Here is a 23,586-nt window from a genome sequence, read left to right on the forward strand (position 1 = left end):
TTCTAGACCAATATCGTCTACAAGACTAACCCAGGAAAAAACAGGTGAACTGAAAAATCTAAGCCAATCTGTTGATGGGGGAGAAAGAAGTCTTGATATTAAATAGTTGGGAGGACACAATGGTGTCTTGATACTGCTCTGAGGACAGACACATTTGATTCTTGGAAAATCTGGTGTGTCAAGGCAAAAATTTAGAAATTTATACTTTGGGGATCCTAATACCTCCTTGAACCCCAAACCTAGAACTGCCCCTCCTCCCAATTTTTACCTGTCTCACTGGTCGGGAATAGGACAAGAAAGCGTTAGGGACAAAACTCAACAGCAACTGCGGTTGTTTTCCCATCTATAGTCTCTTACAATACACTACTGGGCTGACTAGCAACAAATTTACTAGAATCATCTGTTCTTCGGTGTTATCTTTATTACATCAAAATGAAATTCCACTCTATTTCTGTTAAAGAATTATGAGGCACATTAGAAAATTTGGTACAACGTAACTGCTCCAGGAATATAACTATTTGAAATTTATTCACTTACACATGAAGTGAATTATCACCTCATTTGCATGGGCAAAAAAATTATTAATGCTCAATTGAGCCTGAACCAGTTGTGAAACAGGTGAAAATTTATGGTTGGGTACTTTGATTGAAGCTCCATTAATGTTCAAGACAGGTTTTTAATGAATTAAGCCTCAATTCATTTGTATGTTCCATCCATTCCAATGGCTAATTGTGCCTAAATCAAGCAATCCTTGAATAATCACTGAGCCCTACGTGGTGTCCAGGGGCACCTGGGGCTCTCTGAGCACTGGCCCTGAACTAACACAATCCCCTCCCTCCCTTCTGCTGTTTTCTTGAGGTAGCAACACAACTTGTGATATAATGATTAGTTATCATTAAAGATAACAATTATCTCTGGGTTCGGAGTCTTGCATTTGACTCAGAGGTTGATCATGATTTGTGTCAGATGGTACTTACGTCCCTGCAGTGAATGACAGCTGTGAATGGCTCAAGTGTCCAAGGGGTGGACTGTAGGACACTGGAGGACATGAATGGACAATGGACAAAGAATGGGAATAACTGAAGAGAGGACTTCAGGATTACCCTCTTTGCTCAGACAGAATTCTTATTCCCTCAAACTTATTATGTACCTTCTTTCCAATGTGGGGGGTAAGCACTGGGGTTCATGCATTAGCAGCTAGTGGACTTAGTTATTTATGTCTGTACCTCTAGCACACTGTATTTTATCAAAGCATGGAGGTCATCTACTATATTACAGGTTCCCAGAATATTGAAGGGCTCCAATAAATAAGCTGCATGAATCACTAAATGGATTAGAGAACATATGAATATTCTGGTATGGACTTTTCAAACTGTGTCCTATATATGTCTGGTAACCTCTATTTTCAGACTTGTAACAAAAGATCAGTCTCTTAAAATCCTCAGCCAGATCCTTGGGCCAGAATTCACCGTCCTGATCTGAAAAGCACAGAGCTCCATGAACAATGGAGATGACTTTATGTGTCACTTCAGATCTTAAGTGTAAGATGAAATTTATCAAGGTTAGCCTCGAGATTCCCTCTGGAAGCAAATCTCACCAAATCCAATACCGTCAAGTTTTGCTTTAGCATTAAAACATATCATTGTGTCTTGCTGAGCACCAGAAGAACTTGGCTTGCAGAAAGGACACATTATAGGAAAACTGTATCTAAATATTTGAATCATGCCCAAATCAGGGGGCTACACAGAACAGCTGAGTAGCTAACCCACTAATCCTCACTGTCCCCCTCACCTGCAGGCTAACAGACTCATTGAGAAAAGTGTTAAGTGGAGCCATTGTATCTCCTCAGTCCAGCACCAATGTCTTTGTACAGAGCACTTATAGTTAGAGCTTCTTAAGTTAAATGTCTATATTGGGGCCACTCTATCTGTATGCTTGTTGAATACATGTATGAGCTTTCCTTTTCAATAAAGGTAAATAATGACAATCCACATGGCCGATAGTGAACAGTTTTAAATCAAGGCACAGATGAAAAGAAACAATAATGCAAAGGAAGTGTTCATTAGTGAATGATGGATGGACACACACGGAGACACATAGAGGACTATTATTCAGCCACGAAAATGGAGTCCCTGCCATTTGCAACAACATGAATGGGCCTTGGACCTTGAGGGCATTCTGCTCAGTGAAAGAAAGTTAGACAAAGAAAGACAAATAATCATTCGGGAAATTTTAAAATCTGAACCCATAGATACAGATTGGTGGTTTCCAGATGTGGGGTTGGGTAGGAGAAATGGGTGAAATGGGTCAAATGTACAAACCTTCAATTATAAAATAGTCAATCAATGGGCATAGAACGTGCAACAATGTGACTCCAGCTAACAACATTGTATTGTCAACTTTGACAGCTGCTAAGAGATTAAATCTTACATGTTCTTATCACAAGGAAAAACGGTTGTAATTATGTGACTTAATGGGCACTTGTATTGATTATCTTACACTATATACATGTATAAATCATGTTGTACACCTACATTAACACATTATATATCGCTAATATAAAATTGATGGTGTTTGATTAATTTGGCTCATAAAATTTTGAAATGCATTAAAACAATTATACTTTGGGGACTCTACCTGAAGAGAGTAGATGATGTAAGAAGAGAAATAAAAAAATACATTGAAAAACAAAACAAAACAATTTCCTTTGCATTTGAAGCACCCGTCTTTAAAGGGGCTAACACAGACATGGTTTCAGTGCTATCTACACAGTTTCTAAAGTGGAAAGAAGCAAGAGGGATTATTCTGATGGAACAAGGGAGAATGAAACACTCGTAGGGTCTCCAGGTGTGCAGAGGTTGGTGTGCAGAGGTTAACAATGGAACCTTTGAGAACCCACCCTCCCGGGCTCAGCTCAGTCTTAGCTCTCCCACCCCTCGCTGCAATCCATCTCTTCTAGAAACTGGCGCTCTCTGACAACACCTTCTTCGGTAGCCAGCCTGAAGAAACTCAGCAACTTCCAGTTGATGGGTTGACTATTTTATCTGTCAATTGCGGAGATGCCCAATGCTTCTATTATTAGCCAGAGGTTTGAGGAAGCTCATTATCTCATGCTCTCACAGCCCTGCCTTCAACCTCACCTCTCGCCTACCCCTTCCTTAACGTTCTGTACCCAGCAAAACTTCAAGACACAGACTGTCTGATAACCTCTCCTCGCCTGAAGGCAATCTCTTCTCTCAGGAATGCAGCCACACACACACCCCGCCCCACAACGGCCCCCCACCTCCCGCCGGAAACTTCCTCTGCAGGAGGACTGGCTGAGAACCCTGTCTTATCAGCATGCTGGTCCGATGTGCAGCAACTCAGTGTGGGAATGATCACACTCCTCATGCTCAAGCCCACCCAGGAAGGCAGGGGGCTTCCTGGGGGTCCTGGCAGCTAAGAGAACATGCTAGAATCCTGCAGAGCTTCCAATTAATGGGCTATGTGAAATGGCTCCATGGACTTTTAAGCTTTAGTATGAGAAAGATTACAGAAATTAATGAGAAATAAAACTCATGAAGTAGGCTGTGATTTGGCAAGATCATCTGTGGGTGACTCCCAGGATATGGGGTTTATGGGGTTCAGACGTCCAGGCTCCACTGAGAGACACTGAATGAGGTTGACACAAGTTCTGCTTTCAAATGTGCTACTTAGAGCTTGGGGCTCCCTCCCCTCCACTTTCCGAGTGGGGAGTTTCGTTACTATTAACATTCCTATTTGGTGTATCTGTCTGCCCCGTGGTTCACCTTCCGCAGGGGCCAATTCCGTGGTTCACCTTCCGCAGGGGCCAATTCCCCTCCCGCCCCACCCCCCTTCTCGATCTTCACTTTTCTCACTACCACACAATTCAGCTCAACCTTCATAGACAAAGTGAGACAGGACAGTGGCCTGAGTGGGCAGCTGGTCACTTCCTGACCCAGGCTTCAATGACCACTCACTACATGCATTGAAGCTTTGCAGATATATTTGGCCCTGTCTTACTGTAACAGGGGGGTCCCCAGGAAAAGGGGAAGTTCCAGGTTCCCTGCCCCACCCAGAAAGAGGGTGGAGCTGAGGCGGGAAAAGGAGAGAAGAGAAGGAATCTGAGGAGGAAGGGAGCAGGAGGGAGAGCCAGGAGAAGCCCTGAGGACGCCACACGGAGCAGGGAGCAGTGGAGAAACCGTGCTGTTTCTTGGCCCTGGACTGGTTGAAAGATGTGGGTGAGAGACCCGTGGGAGGGGACTGTGGCCGTGTTTCTATGATTTTGATGTTGCTCTTTTCCTCCCAGACGTGTCTGGCTATGTCTGACCCTTTTCCATGGGTCCCGGCCAGAAAGCGCTTTAGTCTCGTGGCGGCTCTCAGGCCTTGCTCTGGGCCAGTCCCTTTTGGGTGGACTTTTGCCCACGAGGGGACAGGTAACTTCAGGTGTTTGATTTAGAAGTTATATTCTTTGTCTTCTGTATTGTATACTCACTGTATTATAGTTCCTTTTCATTAAAGTCTTATATTTGTTTTCTTGATGCGGCGGATGGCAGAACCTATTTAGAGCAGGCAGGTTTGGGGGCTCAAGGGTGCCCCTCTCCCTGCCCTGTATATTACCTCATTTGTTGTTTCAATAAATATGGGTTTGGGGCTCTTGTCAGGAAGTGGTGAGGGACTGGAAGGCAGAGGAGTGTAACACACACGGACAGGTTAGTTACTTCTCTCTCTCGTCTCAGTTTCCCTATCTGTAGTAAGACAACGAGAATCCCAATACCTGCCATCTAATGCTGTCAACGCAATGAAATCCCCATAAAGCAGTTAGAGCAGCTCCAGACACCAAGAGAGAACAATGACTCCGAGCCAGGATCCCTACACTCACATTGTGGAGCACAGTGACTCAGAGCTCATTAGTGCATCATGCTGATTACTTGGAATGTAGCTGAAAAGCCAAGAAATAAGTGTTGGAAACCATCTTGCCCTTCTGCTGTGCCTCAGCAAGTCCATAAATTAGGAAGTTCTGTCCTCTTGGAGAGAATGAGAAGTGGCTCTCATCCTTTGTGCAACTGAACTTAAAGGAAGAAAACCTTTTGAAAAGTCAGAAGGGAAGTGGAAAAGCCTCTCAGTTGATCTCCAGTCCTCCAGCCAGATGGGCAGCTTCCAACTGGTCTAACTGAGGCAGACAAAGAGGAACATACGTCCTGGCTTCAATGCCAAGCAACAATGACCGACTGCAGGGAGGTTCTGTGATGGGACAGAGAGACTCCCCCTGAGAACTGAAGGAAGATGCGCAGAAGTCACATGTCAAACCAGTGGCAGGACAGTCAAGGCTCGAACCGAAGACTTATGATTCCTACAAGTCTCATTTTCCCCCAGGGACTTTCATGGTTCTGCAACAAACCTGGCGAGTTAATGACTCGGTCATTGTTGTCTCCACTCTCAAAAAACAAAAAACAAAAACAGTATCCACCTTTGGACATTTTAATAATTAAATATGACCTTATTGCTGGCCAGGGAAGCGAATGGAGACAGGAGGGAAGAATACAAGAAAATAAGAATGCTACATCTCCTGAAAAAGGGAATTCTATGTACTGGTGATTTTCTGAACTCACTTTCTCTCAGTGCTCACCGTCGTTAAAATGTCTAAAAATGAGTATTTTTTGAAGCAGCAACCCTAAGAATTATCATTGTTGCAGTTGCCTGGCAACCTGAGACTTTGGTTATTTTATTTTTAAACAGGGAATGCTATAAACTGGTATCTGGAGTTTGTGCAAATAGTTCTAAATTGATGTTCTTCCAGTAAATCAGGGGGAGATAATACAGCATTAATGTACACTTCAAGGGTGCTAAATATGCATATGTGTGTGCATCTCTCACACACACACACACACACACACACACACACACACACACACGGGAATTCTTACCCAGAGCACTCTTACATGCTATCATGAGCAAACCTGGAGAATTAATATTCTTCTGCATTTTCCCTGGAAAAGACTTAATTTCATATTAACAGTAAATAAGGACATTCCAATCCAGAGAAACAAGGCTTCCCTTCAACTAGGAGGACTGGATATTGTTGCTAGTCTCAATCATTATCGCCAGCTTCCCAGACGAAGAGGGTTCCAAGTTCTGAGAACACAGACACTAACCTCATCGCCAAACAGCCACCAGGAGAAGGTGTTTCTCGAAGCAAGGGCGAGGACTAGCTGTGTCCTTCAGGTTTGCCAGTCCTGGAAAGGCCTTGTGAATTTTAGGGAGGGTGTACAGGTACACCCACTCAGCACTACACCCCTGCAGGAGAAGCGCTGTTAACTACTTTTCAAATGTCATTCCTCCACAAGTCACACTAACTTTGCTATTCTGATGCTGTTATCTTCTTAAGAAACCACCTTGGGGCCCTCCCTGGGGGCGCAGCTAGTTAAAGCACTGCACTGAGGAGCTAAAGCCACTTCCGAATGAGTTCGATCTCCGCCCCGAGTGACCACAGGGCACAGCAGACCTCTCCTGACCGCCGGCTGCTCCCCTCAGCAGTGCACTTCATCAGTCGGCCTGTCCTGCTCCCCACTCTGTCTCTGGTGAATCCTCTCACTGCCCCTACACCTCTGGCCTGTACCCCAGTTCTGTATGCATAAATAAATAAAAATCTTCAAAAAAAACCACCTTGGTTTCTGGCTCCTGCCAAAGGCTTTAGGGCTTCCTGCCCCTGGTGAGGGGCATCTGATCACTCTGGAGGGCAAGAGGCTCCTCCAGGCGGACACTGCCGCTGTTTTCACTTGCAAGCTGAAGCCTCAGGCTCAGGAGCTCCTGCTGGCGTGTGGACCGCAGAGAGAGAGAGGGTAAGAGAAGCCCAAAGCACATCACTGGCTGCTGGAGCAAATGCAGGATTAGGACTGACTCTGAACCACAGCCCAAATCCATTAAAAAGGCCTCCAGTCTCACTTCGTTCATGAGATTGTTATGCAAGTGCACATTTCAAGTGGACTTGCGAAGGGCTCTCAGACAGATACAACACATCAGGGTCACAGAGTGATTTTCCATAACCCCCTGCTAAGTGGAAGCGAGACATAAAATAGCCGTGGTTTAGAACCACAGCACAAGCAGCATTTTGTTGGGAAATAAGTAAATAGATCACTTGAGCACTTCAAGTAATTATTTCTCCCAGGGGAGTAACATGTACAAATGAAGATAAATGCTCAGGACCTGAAGGATCACTGTGTGAAACACAGCACCCCGAGGCTCTAGGGACCCTTGCAAGAAAACACCTACGAGGGACCAAAAATCCTCTTTTGGCATAAGTGGGTCGTGGTAAGAATTGCCAAGTTTGGAAATTGACCTACTGGGATGGCATCACCTGTCCGGAAGCCAAGCTCACAAGGATCCCTGCGGAAGCCCTCTCGGGCCACGCCAGTGACGGGTGCTTGGAACGTAACAGGTACAGGTGTCACGGACTCCGCCCCCACTTGATGCTGGAGCTCCACACCCCATCAGTACCAAGGAGAAGCACGCAGGGACGTGAGGGCGGAGCTGAGCAGCCAGGTTGGGATAAAACTGGACATGTGGGCTCTGGGGTTCGTAGCTGACCGTTTTGGTGCTCCATCGGTTTTCAGCGGCCGGTGAAGTCCAGGTCGGCAGAACCGGTAGGAAATTCTAGTTAACCTGTGTTTCTCTCCCTCTCTCCCTGGGTTATTCCTTTACCTTTCTCCTTATAAATAAATCCATTATTTAACCTTTTGAGTGTGTCCATAATACGACTGAATTGTAAGCGCACGGGTGAAGACCCACAGACAGGCAACCCAATTCACATTGGGGTGCCCTGGAACAGGAACACCGGGTTGGGACATGGCATCCTCTTCGGCGCCCTCATTTCTTTATCCCCTCCATGCAGTGGGAGATTCCTATGACCCTGGTGCCCAAGAAGCAGTGAGACACAGCAAGCGAGCCGTGGACGGGAATTTACGTGCGCACTGTGAAAATGCTCACGACTAGACAGATCACCCTAGCCAAGAGATTCTCCAAAGTTGGGGAGTCGTTTGTACAGCCTGTCCCCCATCCCTGCAGCTGCCATCTATTAAGGCAATTATTTGCAAAGTCAAAGCCCTTCAGGGCACACCAACAGTGCTGGGGGTGCCTGGGACAGGCAATGAATCCGAACCCACTTTCTGGTTTGCTCACATGACAAATAGTCTGGTAGAACCAAGAAGAGAAATGAGGTCACGCTATGTTCTCGCTGCACGTTCCCGTTAATTGCCCAGAGCAAGCACCGGTCACGCCGGCTCCCAGCACAGTTGGCTCGGTGACAATGAAGAGGCAGAAGTCATTTTTGGTGTGTTTGGAAGGTGGGGTTTGGTCTTCTGGTTTCTCCTCAGTGAGCGGGAGTCAGAGGAAAGGGCAAGGGCAGGAAACGGCCCCTCTTTCAAGGAACTTGCCTCAAGTTCCTGGAAGACACAGGGAGGCGCTTAGTATGCTAACAAAATGCCGCCTAATGTGCCTTTAGACGCTGAGTGAATTGATAAAGGAAATCTGGGCCATCCTGCTGAGCTGAAGGCGCCGTGCTGCGCAGAGCAAAGGCGGCTAATATATTACAGAGCTTGATGAGGCTGGGGGAGAGGGCTGGCAGTGTGGCTGGGGCTGCCAGGGTCTCCGGAAAGTGACGCCCTCTGATCCTGCCACCAGCTGGCTGGGGACTTGAGTAAAACTTTGTCTTATCCTGTACCTCGAAAGAGGAGATTTTCGAGTTGATTAATCACTTGGTCAATGTGATTTGCAGATTCCAAATATTAAATATATATCATGGCGATGAATCTGAGACAATAGTCCAGCAAGGGTCTTTTAAAGCTCAGACGCAAAAATGGGTGTTAAATACGGAGGGATAAAACTGGGGTGTATGTGGCCATGGTGCCTGGGTGAATTGGTGGTGGGGATTTGACTAGAACTGAGAGAAAAAAGAAACATGGTACAAAAATGAACAATGATGTAAAACATAACTAAATAAGTAAATGATAGTGTGTGTGTGTGTGTGTGTGTGTGTGAACTGGATTATACAAATGAATTGGCAAAAGAATGTTCTGGGGAGGATGAACTCGCCAGCTGGATGCAGGGTGCACAGGTTCCTGGCACTCAGTGGCAAAGAGCCTTGCAATATCTCCAGAAGGAACCGGATGTCAGGAGACAACTCTCCAACTGTCTTTCGAAGACACAATTTCTGGGTTTATCTAACTAAGATTCTAATTAGCAATAACAGAGAGACACAAAGAATTATAATCACTACTTAGTCACAAAGTCCCTCTAGTGATGGGACTCTTGGTGGAGAATAAAATGATAGTGTTGGCATCAACTTAGAACAGACAGGAAGAACTCTTGGACTCATCCTGAATTTCTGCTATTTCCTAACTTACTTTTTTCCTTCCATTCAAGAGCAGCTTATATTTTATAAGAATTTACATAGTAAAGAATGTTATATAGATTTGCTTAATCCTTATGACATCTCTATGGGATAGATCTCACTTGTTGAGATAAAAATAGTCTACACTAGATTATCATTAATGGTTACTTGCTTCTAGTGTTCCAAATTTTGTCAAAAAAATTCACATCCTTTACATCATTCTCAATCTTAAAGCCCTGTGATGTGCACACAAGTGTGTGTGTTTGTGTGTGTGTGTGTAGCTGTAACTCACAGTTCATGATGAAGGCTCAGCTAGCAAATGAGAGGCACATTGCAACTTTGGCAAGCGCCTCCAGAACCATGGGACTACTCATTGCTCCCCACCAAATCCTCCATTGGTAAAATCGAGTGGGGGTGATGGTGGGGGTGGCTCAGGGCTGGGTCATTTGTGGACACAGGTGACAGGGCAAGTCTTTGGTCTGCCGGGGTAGGGGTAGCTCTACTTTCATCTTCTTGGTGAACTAACAGAACAGGGAAAGGATGTAGCAGGAGAACAGGATGAAGAGTTGAGTGGGCTGTTGAGTGATCGTCCCCAAGCTTTATAAGCTCTACTATGTAGGGCTGCCAGGGGAAATATAGGGTTCACATATGTCTCACAGGATTGGGGGGCATACTTACACTAAAACATTACTTAATGTTTACCTGAAATTCAAATTTAACTGAATTTTTCAAGTATTCTGAATTTTTCTTGGTCAAGTTTGGCAGACTTTCTCCTAAGGGAAGGGTAATTCGAGCTGACTCTCGTGGATCTCTATGAAACAGATAAACCTGCTCAATGACGGCGTAGTCCAGCAATAGTCCAGGTTGTTTCATGCAACCTGATGTTAGGACCAGAATAGATTTAGGTATTTACATAGCCTTTGAATGCGGAAGATCACCTTTTACACAATTGTTAGCAAAGGCTGATGATGGCATTGTCTAAGCCAGGTGCATGTCCCTCTGTGCCACCCCCTCATCTCAATGGGTGGAGAGTTCCAGACCAGCCTGCACACCATGCCTGTCGCATCTCATGCTTTGCGTGGAATCGTCACTTACTTGTACGGGATGTGTTTGCTGCCGTTGACGAGAGCCAGGATGACATTCCCCAGAGCGGAGAGTGAGAGGCATAGACCCGAGCCACCTTCCCGGTTTTTGCTAAGAGCTTTCACACAGCTGCCAAGATCAATGAGGTGCAGGCGGCTGCGGCCTCCAGACACTATCATGGGAGAGAAAAGGGACAAGAGAAAAGTGGTCAAGTACTTGCAAACACGCATCTGTTCTTCACGTGACTCCTTGGGAAATACAAGGAAGAAAAGGGGAAGTCAAAGACTGAAGAACACAGTCTACTAGGCAATCACTAACTTGGTGAGATTTACCCATGGAATGCAAGGTTGGGTAACAAAAAGTTAATGCAATTCACCATTTTGGGGGAAAGATTTATTTATTTATGCATACACAACTGGGGTACAGGCCAGAGGTGCAGGGGCAGTGAGAGGATTCACCAGATAGTGGGGAGTGGAAAGGTGGATCGATGAAGTACACTGCTGAGGGGAGCAGCGGGCAAGACCGGAGAGGTCTGCTGCACCGCATGGATTACTCCATGGCTGGGGAGAGAACTTGTGTTGAAGCTGCCACTAGGTTTTTAGTGCTTTGCTTTAACCAGTTGGCCATCGGGGAGGGCCCTCACCATTTAATAAGTAAAATGAAAGACAAAATAACTCTTTCAACAAATGCAAGAAAGCATTTAAAAAAATTTTTTTTCAGCAACATATAAATGTAAGTCACTATCCTCAGTTTGATCTAAAAAAAAAGTATTTGTGAAAAATCTGCAGTTACCTTCATATTTAATGGTAAAAGACTAAATTTCTTCCTTTTAAGACACGTAACAAGACAGTGATGCCTATTCTCACCACAGTGTGGTCTATTCTCACCACCACTTTTATTTAACACTGTATTGGACATTCTAGTCAATACATCAAGGCAAGAAAAATTAAACTGATATTCAGATTGGAAAGAAAGAAGTAAAATTCTCTCTATTGGAAGATTACATGATCATTTTACAGTCTCTCACCCCCACTAACAGCAACTATAACTTATGAGTGAGTTTAGCAAGATTGCAGGGATTTCTTAACATTACTGGACAAAATCAAATGCATTTTTATATAGTAGTAACAACTGCTGAGAAGTTGAAATTTAGAACTATGATTTACAATAACATCAAACATGTGAAAGGATAAATCTGGCAAAAGAAAGATACAACATATTGGAACGACCAACATTGCTCAGAGAAATAAATGAAGACTAAAAAACTAAAAAACCATGTCCAGGAGTTGATACTGTTATGAATGTAATTCTCCCCAAATTGATCTACAGATGTAATGTAAAATCAAAACTTCAGCAGCCTCTTTTGGTAGAAAGTGATTACACAGAATCAATTTAGGACCTCATTCTTATATTTGTATGGAAATGCAAAGAATCAGACTACTGAAACAACTTATAAAAAATGAGTTTGGAAGGCTAACATTATCTTATTTTAAGATTTATTATAAAGTCACAATAGTCAAGACTGTGGCATTGGTGTTAACATAGACTATCAGATCAATGGAACAGAATAGAGTCCAAAAATAAAGCCACATTAAAAAAAATGGACATCTTTTGACAATGCACAAAGATTTGAGTAGGAAAAGGAGAGCTTTTGCAACAAATGGAACTGGAAAGATTGGATATGTAAAAAAAAACTATATGTTGAACAAAATATGAAAACTAAAAATGAGCCAAATATTTAAGTGTAGAAGCTATTTTTTTTTAATTTATAGAAGAAAGCATAATAACCCTTTTGGTTTTGGTAGGCAGGGATTTCTTAGCTATGACACCAAAACAGTGATTCATAAGAGAATACATAGATAAGTTGAATTTTATCAAAATAAACATTTCTGTTCTTGAAAATCTACTGATAAGAGAAGTAATTTCCTATCTTATGTTTTTTAAAGGATTTGCATTGAAAATAGGTAAAGGGCTCTCAGACCTTAACTATAAGATAAAAACAATTTTTAAAATGGTAAAACACACTTGAGCAAAGATGTATGAAAGCCAGTGAGATAGGCAAAGAAGTTAAAAGTCATGGTCGGTACTAGTGGACTGTAAGTGAAGCTACTACTAGGTATCTTTTCTAGAAACAAGGTTCAATTACTGTACTGAGTGTTGGTGAGGGTGTGGTGAGCCAGCACACGTCTGCTGGTGGAAAGATAAAATGCACAGTCACTCTGGGAAACATGGCGACTCCTTAAACAACAATGCCACATGCTCAGTCATTCAAGGGCTAGGATTTACCAAAAGAAAGGAAAGTAGATGTCCATACAAAGACTTGTTTTGTGAAGCTCACAGTGCTTTCATTTGTAACAACCCCAAACGGAAAACAACACAAGTGTCCAGCAACAGGAGAATGAACGGGCAAATTGTGCTATAGCTGCACCATGGAACCATTACTTAGATGTCAACTTATAAATAAATAATCTACTGACACATGCAACAAAATGAGAAAATCTAAAACACTTAAGCTAAATGAAGGAAGCCAGGAGCGAGAATACAGACTGTATGATATGGTTCACAGTCAATTCAGAAACTGTGTTAATTCAAGATGTAGTGTAAGGTAACATCTAGGAACTGATGTCAATTAGCAGTCGCCTAGACATGGGAGAGGAAGAGAGGGGAGGAGGAGGTGATATTCACAGGGTCCCAGGAAAACTGTCAGGGGTGATGGAGCCACACGACAAGACTGATCAAATAGTTTACAACTAGTGTCTGCAGGTGCTTGTGACCCCAATACATCTTGCTAAAGCTGTTGAAAAGAAGAGGGAAACCCAGTGTGGTACAGCTAGGATTCAAACCGCCAAGGCCTGTGCTGTTCATCCTGTACCATGTGGCCTCGGCCCAGCAGAAGCTATTAACACACGCTGCCTTTTTTTCTTTTATAATTTTGTGACAGTTTATTTTTACATATTTTTGTGCATTTTTCCATCTCAGTTGCAATCCCCTTGGGTTTCCCATCACCAACTCACCCATGTGCCATCACCATAGTCCAGTGCATTTCTCTCCCCCCAATTTTTGATCCCATTTCCCATTCCACCCCCACAAAATGTCTCTGGTATATAGCTGTTCATCATTATCGCTATTTTATCGCCTGTTCTGTTATATTCCTGCTATGAGAGAAACCATCTGGTATTTTTCCTTTTCTTTCTGGCTTATTTCAGTAAGCATGATCTTTTCCAGCTCCATCCATGTTGCTGCAAAAGACATATGGTTTTTTTTTTTTTGGTTGCTGAGTAATATTCCATTGTGTATATGTACCACATCTTTTTAAACCAGTCATCCATTTTTGGGCATTTGGGCTGTTTCCATGTCTTTCCAATTGTGAATAAAGCAGCAATAAACATGGGGGTGCAGGTATCTTTTTGAAGCAGTGTTTTTGTGTCTTTTGGGTAGATACTTAGCTGGGTCATAGGAAAGCTCCATTTTTAGCAGTTTGAGAAAGTGCCAAACAGTTTTCCATAGTGGTTGTACTAGTTTGCATTCCCACCATAACACATGCTGCCTTTTACCCCCGACCCCACTTTCCCAGGGTGGGCACTTCTGGTTACCTTTTTGCCCTCCCGCTTCCCCAGACAGCAACAGACTCTTCCTCCTTAGACCTTTGGATTCCTAACTTCAGGGGGCTCCAGCTCTCAGCACCAGCCTTGGCCCGTCTCTATGCTTCTTACTCCCTCTGCCTGCTTCTACTCTGCCTGGGAGGAAAATAGCAAAGGTAGAAACTGGAAGTCCCAGGTTATTTAGGACAAGTTGGAAAAGGTGGCTGAGAAAGCCCATGCAGAGGTGGGATGTGGGCATGTCTAGATGCTGGTGAACGTGGGAGGAGCGGGGATGTGTGGGCAGTTTCTGAAACACTGAAGTGTCTGGGGGTCCACACATCTGCAGGCTCTGATGCCATTAACGGGCATAAGCTAACTTAGGGAAGGCGAGACCCCATTTCTGCTGGATGATGAAAACATTCAAGAACCACTGTATGAGCTGTAACCCATCACACCCTCAGTTTTCACATTTAGTACTGAGGAAAAAAGGTCATGCATGTTTCAGAAAGCACAGCAATGGAGTTCAGGTTCTCCAGTTACTCTGGCACCAAAGAGTGCAAAGAGCCTTTCTCACTCAGGACTTTGTATTTTGTTTACCTTCAACCAGCCCGCAAAAAAGCCTTAAAAGGAACGGTATAAGGTTACTCCTCTTTTATCCTATTTTGTGTCATGCAGATCAGGGCATGGCCTTGTGCTAGGAAAATAATGATTTTTAAAATGAAATAGCACGTTTTGCAACCTAATTACACAGACAGGAGAAACTCAGCTATTATTCCATGTGCATCACAGATTAAAGGGCAAAGACAGGGACCCATCTGGACTTTCTGACTCTAATAGTCCATTTGATGTAATGGAATAAAATGTATAATGTACGTGTAGTAAAATAGAACAAAAGGCGCGGTTTTGACTGTGCCAAAGAATAATATTATAAAATACCTATAATTATACCTGCATGACTCAAAATGAAAGTCACATTTAGACAATGGAAAATCGATGTTGCTGTATACCCAGTGGAGTTTCAGTCACAGAATTCTCAATGTTACACGCGGGGCTTAATCTGGATGGGTGAGCCCACACCATTTGCTTTTCTCAGTAATTTACATGGCTACAGGTGGCTAGAGAGAGCAGATCTATAATCGATGAGCTAAGTAAATGGTAATTAATAGCAGGTAGATGCATCATCAGCTTTTCAGATTTGTGAAGTCATAGCTGCAAGGTTCGAGGAATATAACTCAGCTGGCTTTCACTAACTAGTACGTTATTTATATTCTACACGTACATCTGATGTCTAGACTTTACCAACTGAAACACCCATATACCCTCTTGCCCCAATCAGAGGCATTATACTAATTTTACTCCACTTTCGAGAAACTCTCCAGCTCATGTTTACTGAATACCTGGGAGGTGGCCAGGAAATGTTCATTTCTCCTAAATCTGTCACTTAATTCTTACAACAGTTCTATAATGTAAGGATCAGCTCCATTCTACAGATGAAAGAGCAGATTTATAATCAATGAACTAAACAAGTGATCATTTCAATAAATTGCCCAAGATCTCATAAAAAATTACATGTAAATCTTTGATGAAAATCCAGAGCTAACTACAAAGCACTCTGAAACTCTTTTAACTCACCTTTCTACAATTTTGTGGTTCCCAAACTTTGTTGAATGTTAAAGTCACCTTACTATCAGGCCCTCCCTGGTGGCGCAGCACTAAGAAGCAGAAGCCACTTTAGCTCGAGTTCAATCCCCGCCCTGGAGGTGACCCACAGGGCGCGGCAGACCTCTCCTGACCCGCCCGCTGCTCCCCTCAGCAGTGTACTTCGTCGATCTGCCTGTTCTGCTCCCCACTCTGTCTCTGGTGAAGCCTCTCACCCTCCGCATCTCTGGCCTGTGCCCCAGTTCTGTATGCAGGAATAGATAAATCTTAAAAACAAATAAACAAGAAAAGACAATGGACAGACTTCCAGTCGGTGAGAACAGGTAGAAGGAGACAGGATAAAGTGAGCACAGAAGTAGACAGATGGGAAAGGGACAGAGGAAAACCGGTGTCAGGGACCGGAGGCCTTGGGGCAGAGAGGAGGGGAGAAACTGAGGCTACACAGTTACCTGCTGAGAATGGAAGAGCAGTGACATGAGGCTGCAGGTTTGGAGCTGTGGCTGTGCCGGGCAGGCTGTGAGAGATTACTCTGGAATTCCAGTAATGGGTCCTGGTTGCAATATTGTCCCCAGGTCAAAGATTTTTAAAAAAACCAGGAAGCACGGACATTTTAAAATCAGAAGCTGTCACTTCGTTATTGACCAAGGGGGAGACAAGAGTCTTGGGCACCCGGCCCCTCTGAGGTGGCCGCGCTCACTGCCAGGGCTTTGCTCTGAGGGCCGCCGACTGTCTCCTCCAGGAGCAATGCTTTGTCCTAGACCCTTCCCCCACACCCACCACCCAAACGAAAGCCCGCTGGAGTTCTGCTTACCACACAGCCCTGGCTAGAGCACTTCAATCACGCCAAGAAATATCAAGAGTGATTCATTGTTGAAAGTAAATGGAGACCGAGGAACGGTCCAATCAGACTTGTAAACAGATGAGCACAGGCATGGAGACCCACACGCTCCTGCACGCACCGTGTACACAGCCAGCCCAGCCCACACTCGGCCCCTGGGCTCTAGAAGCAACACAGAGTGAACGATCAGACACCTAATGGCGTTCTTGACCCTGGGTAATAGCTGCTTGGAAGCTTCGATTACCACCAAAGCGATGCTTTTCAAAACTCATCTGTATTAATAAGACAGGCAACACTTCTGGACCACGAGTATGGTGCCTCGTAGGACTGTTAGTACGGTCTTGCTCTAGACTCCTAATGTGCCTGTCTTTATGAGAAGCAGCTCCTGATCCTTCGGCCTTGGGTGTTTCCGATCACAATGCTGGAATTTCCAAGGTGGAGTGGGGGGAGGCTGAAGTCTTTACAGATTTTGCTCCACAGAGCAGGGGCAGACTCCATGACAGGTGAGAAATCAGCCTCACCAGTGCGCCAAAAGCCTTTTAAACCAGGGAAATATTTGAAGCTTAACCTCGTGCTACCTGCAAAACAGCAACGCCTCAACTTCGAACTATCTAGACTGGACATGTTGAAGCCATTTGTGTCTCTGCTTAGCTGTGTGTGTGTGTGTGCAGAACTTGGGGGTGCATAATTCAAGTGCACATAGGCACAGTGTGTTTGCTTCTTGCAAAGGGACCTCTGTGAATCCATCATCTAAGCTTCTAATGGCCAGCTAATAGCAGCTTGCTCTGCTCTCTGCTTCCCTGCAGGGTGACTAATTAATAAACGTTCCCTTAATTGAGTTCTGGCTGCCAAATCCACAGGGATTATTACTTATATATAAGTAAACAAAATTTCCATTTTAAACAACACTCCAAATCTCTTCATTATATTTTAAACAGATAGAAATTCACTGAAGTTAAGGAAATAGGAGGCTGTGTACACACTCCTTCCTTGCAAAAAGCCAGATGCTCTGGCATGCAGGTGACACCCCCAGCTCCTTGGGGGCTCACCTGGTCCCCACACCTGCCCTTTCTTGCCCATTCTTTGATCTCATCTACTGACAAACCAGAAAGTATCTGAAAGAAGTCCTACAGGCCATGGATGGTATTTGCCTTTTGTTTTAACCTGAATTTATTATTTAAAAGCAATTCCCTTTCACAATTTATAAAGAGGAAGAAGGTAAGTTTAATGTTAAATATTTAATAAGTACCCAGGTTCACTAAGTACCAGCGTCGGGTGGATTGACAGGTTTAGCTGCTACACTGCCGTAGAAGCTGAAATTTAAGTTCTTACAGCTGAAGTAATTGAATTAACCCTGTGTTTTCAAGGTTCTTCCTTACTTTCAGATTCCAAATTGAGAGCAGAACCATGAAAAGAAAAGAAAAAGAAAAGAAAAAAAATAAACTAAAACAGAGCTGGCGCTTGGTTTGAAACCTAGAAGGAGATTATCCTGCCTCTTCAGTTTTTCTGCTCAGTGCCATTTGGAAGCTATTTGGCTCAAGATTAAGATCTTTACCAAGATGCCTTTTGCTGAAAGTACAAGGATTCACTGCAGGCTCTGATTATTATAATTATTGACATCTTAAAAGAATAAAATAAACATGTTTCAGGCCCCCACATTCCACTGTAAGACACAACCCAGAAAAAAAAAGAAAAAGTAAGAGCAGGATTTAAAACCAGCTCCCAGATTGTTAGGAGAGATGTGGAAAAAATTCTGTTATAGCTTTTGACAGTTTAGATCTGCTCGTTCCTATCCTAATAATCCCTGGCTTCCCACTTTAAGGAATTTACTTTAAACAGAAGTGCTAGATACGACGTGAGCCTGTCACTGAACATCAGCCTCTCTAGAAAGAGTTCCACAGAATACTTTGCTCATGCCCAGTCAGGCCTTTCTCCTCAGTGCTGGTCAAGGGCACCCCGTCTTCATCTGGCACAGCTCCCTGTGTAGTTTCCAAGCCACCGTGAGGCTTAGGGGCAAATAGGGGACCCCATTCACAGATCCTAGTTGGATCCTAGTCTTCTATACGCTAACCGTAATGTTTGTCTGGGCCTTTGGCAACACTTCGAAAACCATCGAACCACACCTTTGAAAACCCAGTGAGGTCAACAGACCACTTTGCCACTAAGGAGGACACTTGTATAGCAGCTGAGTCTAATATTCACTACTTGGCAGAGAAAGGTTGAGCCTTGCACCAAGTCAGTGCCAGCTTTGAAATCATGACCCAGAGGGGGCCTTATAACCCTCAGGTTGGGTTCCTGGGGTTCCTGGCAGTGCAGCTGGCTCAGAACAGGCCCCAAACCCTGGATTTTTACAGGGAAATGTAATGTCACTGATGGGCATTACTGGAAGGAAGGAGGCAGTCGTCCATCTGGTCACTCACTCAAAGTCTGACTTATAGACTTACATATATGACTTTGTTTCTTTCAGTTCCATACACAGACTCAAGCTAAGGGCTAAAGAACCTATGGCCTGGGAGCTCTGCTAGATACGAGCTGTCTTCCATGCTGACACCATGAGGCTCTGTGACCAGTAAGATCGTGTTAAGCAGCTGTTTCCTGTTTCAAAATGGTTCTCTCCTGCTCCCATGGCAATGAAATTCACACGCTATCTTGGATGTGCAAAAGGAAGCTCCAGCCCAGACTCCACATGGAGTCACCAAGGTGGGAGCTCCGTGCTGGGGAGTGGGGCCCACGGTGCGGGCTGCTTCCTGAGGCCCATGAGGGGGTGCGAGGCAGGCAGAGCGCACTTACTTCCCCCCTTCCCGCTCTTCTCCATGCGGTACTGGTAGATGTGCAGGGTGAAGAGCATGTGTGAGTTCCGGCGGTCCTCCTCGTCACAGTCCTGCTGGCCGCCCCGGCGGGAAGCAATGGCCGCGTCCAGGAAGAAGGCGGCCTTCTCTGCAGTGGGCGCCCGCAGCTCGCTCTGGTTCTGCAGCTGGAAGACATAAGCTAAGAGCTGAAGGCTCACGCTGGGGGGGGGGGGGGCTGGCCTGCTTGCTGCCGGCTGCCCGTTCTGCACAGCAAGCTCTGTGCCTCTTGGCGGCCAACCGTCCCTCCAGAACAAGGGCTTCTATGCCCGTGCAATTCCCAGCTTGCTTCATTTCCGAATTACAACTGAGCACAATTAGGGGTGACGTGCATTTTTACTTATTTTCCAATTTAAAATAATCTGTAATAATAGGTGGGAAGAGCAGACGCTTGTACCGTCTGAGCGCTCAGTGGTGTGGATGAGCCACCCTGGTGTCAGCAGAGAACAGCAAAGGAACATCTCGGCTACCCATGTACCCGAGCCCACACGGGGGGCCGCCTCTGGGTGCCACAGACCAGACAGACACAGGTAGTTGCAGGACTTGATTTTCACCCAGACACCACTGGCATCCCAAAGAGGCAAAACTGACATGGTTCCTTTTAGCTCAACTGTCCGTTTCTCCAGCTATTTAATTAGGCCAATTTTAGGCCACATGGGCCAGCATAGTTTTAAATAAGAAGCAGCTGCATGAAGACACCTAAGAAACCTGAATGTCTAATCTGTGAAACTTAAGGCAAGCTTACTTTTATCTTGAATCTCCAGGTTCATGGTCATGGCGAATTCATTCACCCATACGTTTTGAGTCCTGCAAGACCCCTCGGCAGTAACAGTAAACCTCAGGCAGGACAACATCATTAAGAGTGACCAGCGCTTTTTGGGTAGATTAAAAGAAACTCCCATTTCTGATTTATTCAGAATTGGTACAAATTCTAACAATTTTTTGCTCTGACGGTACCTGATCTACAAGCGTCCACTTTGACAGCACAAATGTAGAACCCAACACTGTCAAAGCCTTCAGAGCTCAGAGAGGAGTTCTGTTTTCTTTGTTTTATACTCACTATGGCAGAAAAATAAACCAAATAATTTTTTTATCTTTTAAAAATTATTATAATAGTTTATTTTACATCATTTTGTGCCTTTTCCCATCTCAGTTGTAATCCCCATGGGCTTCCCATCACCAAATCACCTGTGTGCCATCACCACAGTTCCATGCACTCCCACCCCACCATTTTTTATACCATTCCCCACTCCACCCCCGTAAAATGTCTCCTGTATATAGTTATTCATTATTATTTTTATTACTATTGTTTTTCCTCTTGGTCCTTTATGCTCCTGCTAAGAGTAAAACCATCTGGTATTTTTCCTTTTATTTCTGGCTTATCTCACTCAGCATGATCCCTTCCAGCTCCATCCATGTTGCTGCAAAAGGCATGTGTTTATCTTTTTGATGGCTGAGTAATATTCCATTGCGTATATGCACCACATCTTTTTAATCCAGTCATCTACTTTTTAAAACCATCATCTACTTTTTAAGGTTCTTTCAACAAGAAGAGTTCAAACAAAAAGGATGTTGGCCTCTTCCCCCTCTTAACATTCAGGTAACCAGGTCTTTCACTTAAGTGGTCCTTTAGTAATGGAGGCCGGAGCACCGTGGGTGTCTCGGGGCTACTGCCAGTGTGGCCTGTCTCTGGGAAGCTCGTTGGAAGCGCTCAGCCTGAGGCCCCTCCTGGCCTGTTAAAATCAGTCTGCATTTTATCAAGACCCTCGTGATGTTTTATGCACACTGATGTTTCAGGCACGCTGCTTTCTGAGAGGACTTAACTATAATGTCAGAGGCGTGCAAAGACAGGAATGGTTAAGGGGCGATGCTGCTTAGGGGCCAGGTTATGAGCCTTGCAAATCATGAGTTCCTGAAAGGAGAATTTCTAACAAAAATCAAGGGTCTCCGCTGCTTTAAACAGCAGAAGAACACGGTCTGGGACGAGCAGATGGGAACAATAGGGGCCCTGTGGCCTCCTCAACCATCCTACATGGGATGAGGCGGGTTTTCTCAAGCTAACACCTACTTAAGAAAGGTCGCTTCCGATAATCTTACAAGATAAAGATGACTTCTACAGTTTGAAGAACTGATTATTCTGGATATAAGCCAGGGGACTCCGGAGTCACTCCTGCATTTATTGCTAAACAGCAAGGGAGAACAATCGTAACAGGCATGACATCCTGAAAAGGCGAACCGGAGTTCCTCTTGGCTTCAGAGTTCTAGCAATTATATCATGGTTCTAATTAGAAAGTGGTTATTAGTTTTTCCTATAGCACTACTAATCCGGCTGTAAACCAGGGCCAGAAAGAGTTTATAGAGCCATAAACAGCCTCGGTAATGGCTGTCCTATTTGTGCCGAGCAGTAAATATTTCGGTTTGTTGTTAAACAAAAGAAAGATTGTACTTTTTTTTTAAAGGGCGTAAAGAAAGTGAATTCAATTTCCCCCAAATGCTACAATTGTGGTTCCTGCTCATTGTCAATTAGCTTCAAGGTACAAATATTTAGGTTTGGCGAGCAGATGGCCCTGCAGCTGCAGGCCATAAAGTTCCAGTCTACTTTAGTGTAAACACTTGTAAGCCTCCTCAGTTTACATGTGCAGCGAGTCACGGGCTGAACTGCCCCAGCCTGCAGGGGAGTGGGAGCCACCTCAATGCCTGCAGAGGGCCAGAGCCATCACCTGCTCACCTGCGTGCCACAGATGGGGTCCTCACACAGATACACGCCCGGGGACTGGCCATCCTGCAGGCTGCCCGTGGCCACCTCAGACAGCAGGTCCCGAAGGTTCTCGTCTTTGCCCCACACTTCCACCGCTGAGATCCGGACTGAGAAACGGGCTCCGGTCTTTTCTTTCCGTTCGTTTATGAGCTTGAAAAGCCAAGAGATGGCGCAGGGGATGATGCCCAGGTTCTGCATGGAATCATCCTTTCCGATCATCGTATAGGATTTTCCTGGGGGAGTAAGAGGGGACAGAAGAGCAGTTTGAGTTTCCATTTTGAAGCATCTTCAGAACAGATGCCGAGGAGGCGGGACAAAGGCATGGGGCAGTGGCCAAGCAGAAAGGCAAAGAAAAGGTGAGAGGAAGCTTGAAGCCGTCGACAACAGCTGCAAGAGACCTTTTCTAGCTTGGCCAGCTGAATGGCTAGCGTGAAGAATGGCAGCACTGAGATCAAACCACACTTTAGCTGGAGGAGGACCCAGAAGGCAGAAGCTCTCCAGTTTCTGCCCTGTTCTACACAAAGCGGGAAGGCGAGGATCTTTAGTCACTGCTAGGGCTCCTTTTATCACTACCCCGCAGATTAAACCCACATACTTCACTGTATATCGTTTCTCCAGTGAGATCTGTATATACTTCTATAGCATGAGCAGATTCCAATAAAATCTGGACCACAGCTTTGATCAGACTGGCAGTGAGAGGAAATGAGCTTTCTGGCCTGGAACTGGCCTCCACCATTTACAAGGCATCACTGGAATCTCTGACAAAGGACACTCTGGAGCTCCCCAAATTACTCACTTATCACCCACATAAGGTGAAACCCCGTGAGCAGATGGCCAAGGTCGGAATTAAGGCTGCACCTCGAGGGAATTCAACCATCGGAACCCCAGCAAGGCTCTGCTGCACCCCTGGGGGCTGGTTGAGGGACATTCCTGCAGCCATGTGTACAGGAAACCAAGCATGCTGCAGCCTGCTCTCCCCAGGCACCCCAACATGCATCTGGGCTTTCTGGGAGGCTGCTCCTTTGGCCTTTGGCTTTAATATTGCTCCATCCATGAACCCTAATCCTCAGCAGGGGCAGCGTTGTGGGGGGGGGATGGAGTAGGAACCCTATCTGCTTTTATATGATTTGCCACTATCCCTGCTCAGGAAATTGACATTTTGCTGTTACCTTTCAGGGCAGGACTCTGACCTCAGTTGGGTGGAAAACAGCCCTATAACTGCTTTATTTAGCCCTTAGACTGCAAGGTTTTCCTAAATGATAAGGGTTCACTCAGGGTAACACCTACATTTGCACAACAGAAAGGGTGATGATGATTACTTAATGCAGTGCTGATGAAAACAGCCTTACCTTTTTGACTGCCGAGTAATATTCCATCACATATAGATACCACAACTTCTTGACACGATTATCTATTTTTGGGCATTTGAGTTG

The 23,586-nt window shown here is 44.8% G+C and overlaps 1 protein-coding gene across 1 annotated transcript in view; it reads right to left on the reverse strand.

Annotated features, from left to right (window-relative positions):
- Positions 1-23,586, reverse strand: part of KIF26B (kinesin family member 26B) — a 243,355-nt gene that overhangs the window by 31,156 nt on the left and 188,613 nt on the right. The window contains exons 6-8 of the mRNA XM_004690768.2: positions 22,124-22,386; positions 19,340-19,523; positions 10,484-10,643 (exon numbers count right to left, since the gene is read on the reverse strand). Of these exons, the coding sequence (XP_004690825.1) occupies positions 10,484-10,643; positions 19,340-19,523; positions 22,124-22,386 (607 nt within the window). The remainder of the gene's footprint in view (positions 1-10,483; positions 10,644-19,339; positions 19,524-22,123; positions 22,387-23,586) is intronic.

This window comes from Condylura cristata, unplaced genomic scaffold (genome assembly GCF_000260355.1).
Source record: "Condylura cristata isolate star-nosed mole 26May11 unplaced genomic scaffold, ConCri1.0 scaffold00029, whole genome shotgun sequence".
Taxonomy (NCBI): domain Eukaryota; kingdom Metazoa; phylum Chordata; class Mammalia; order Eulipotyphla; family Talpidae; genus Condylura; species Condylura cristata.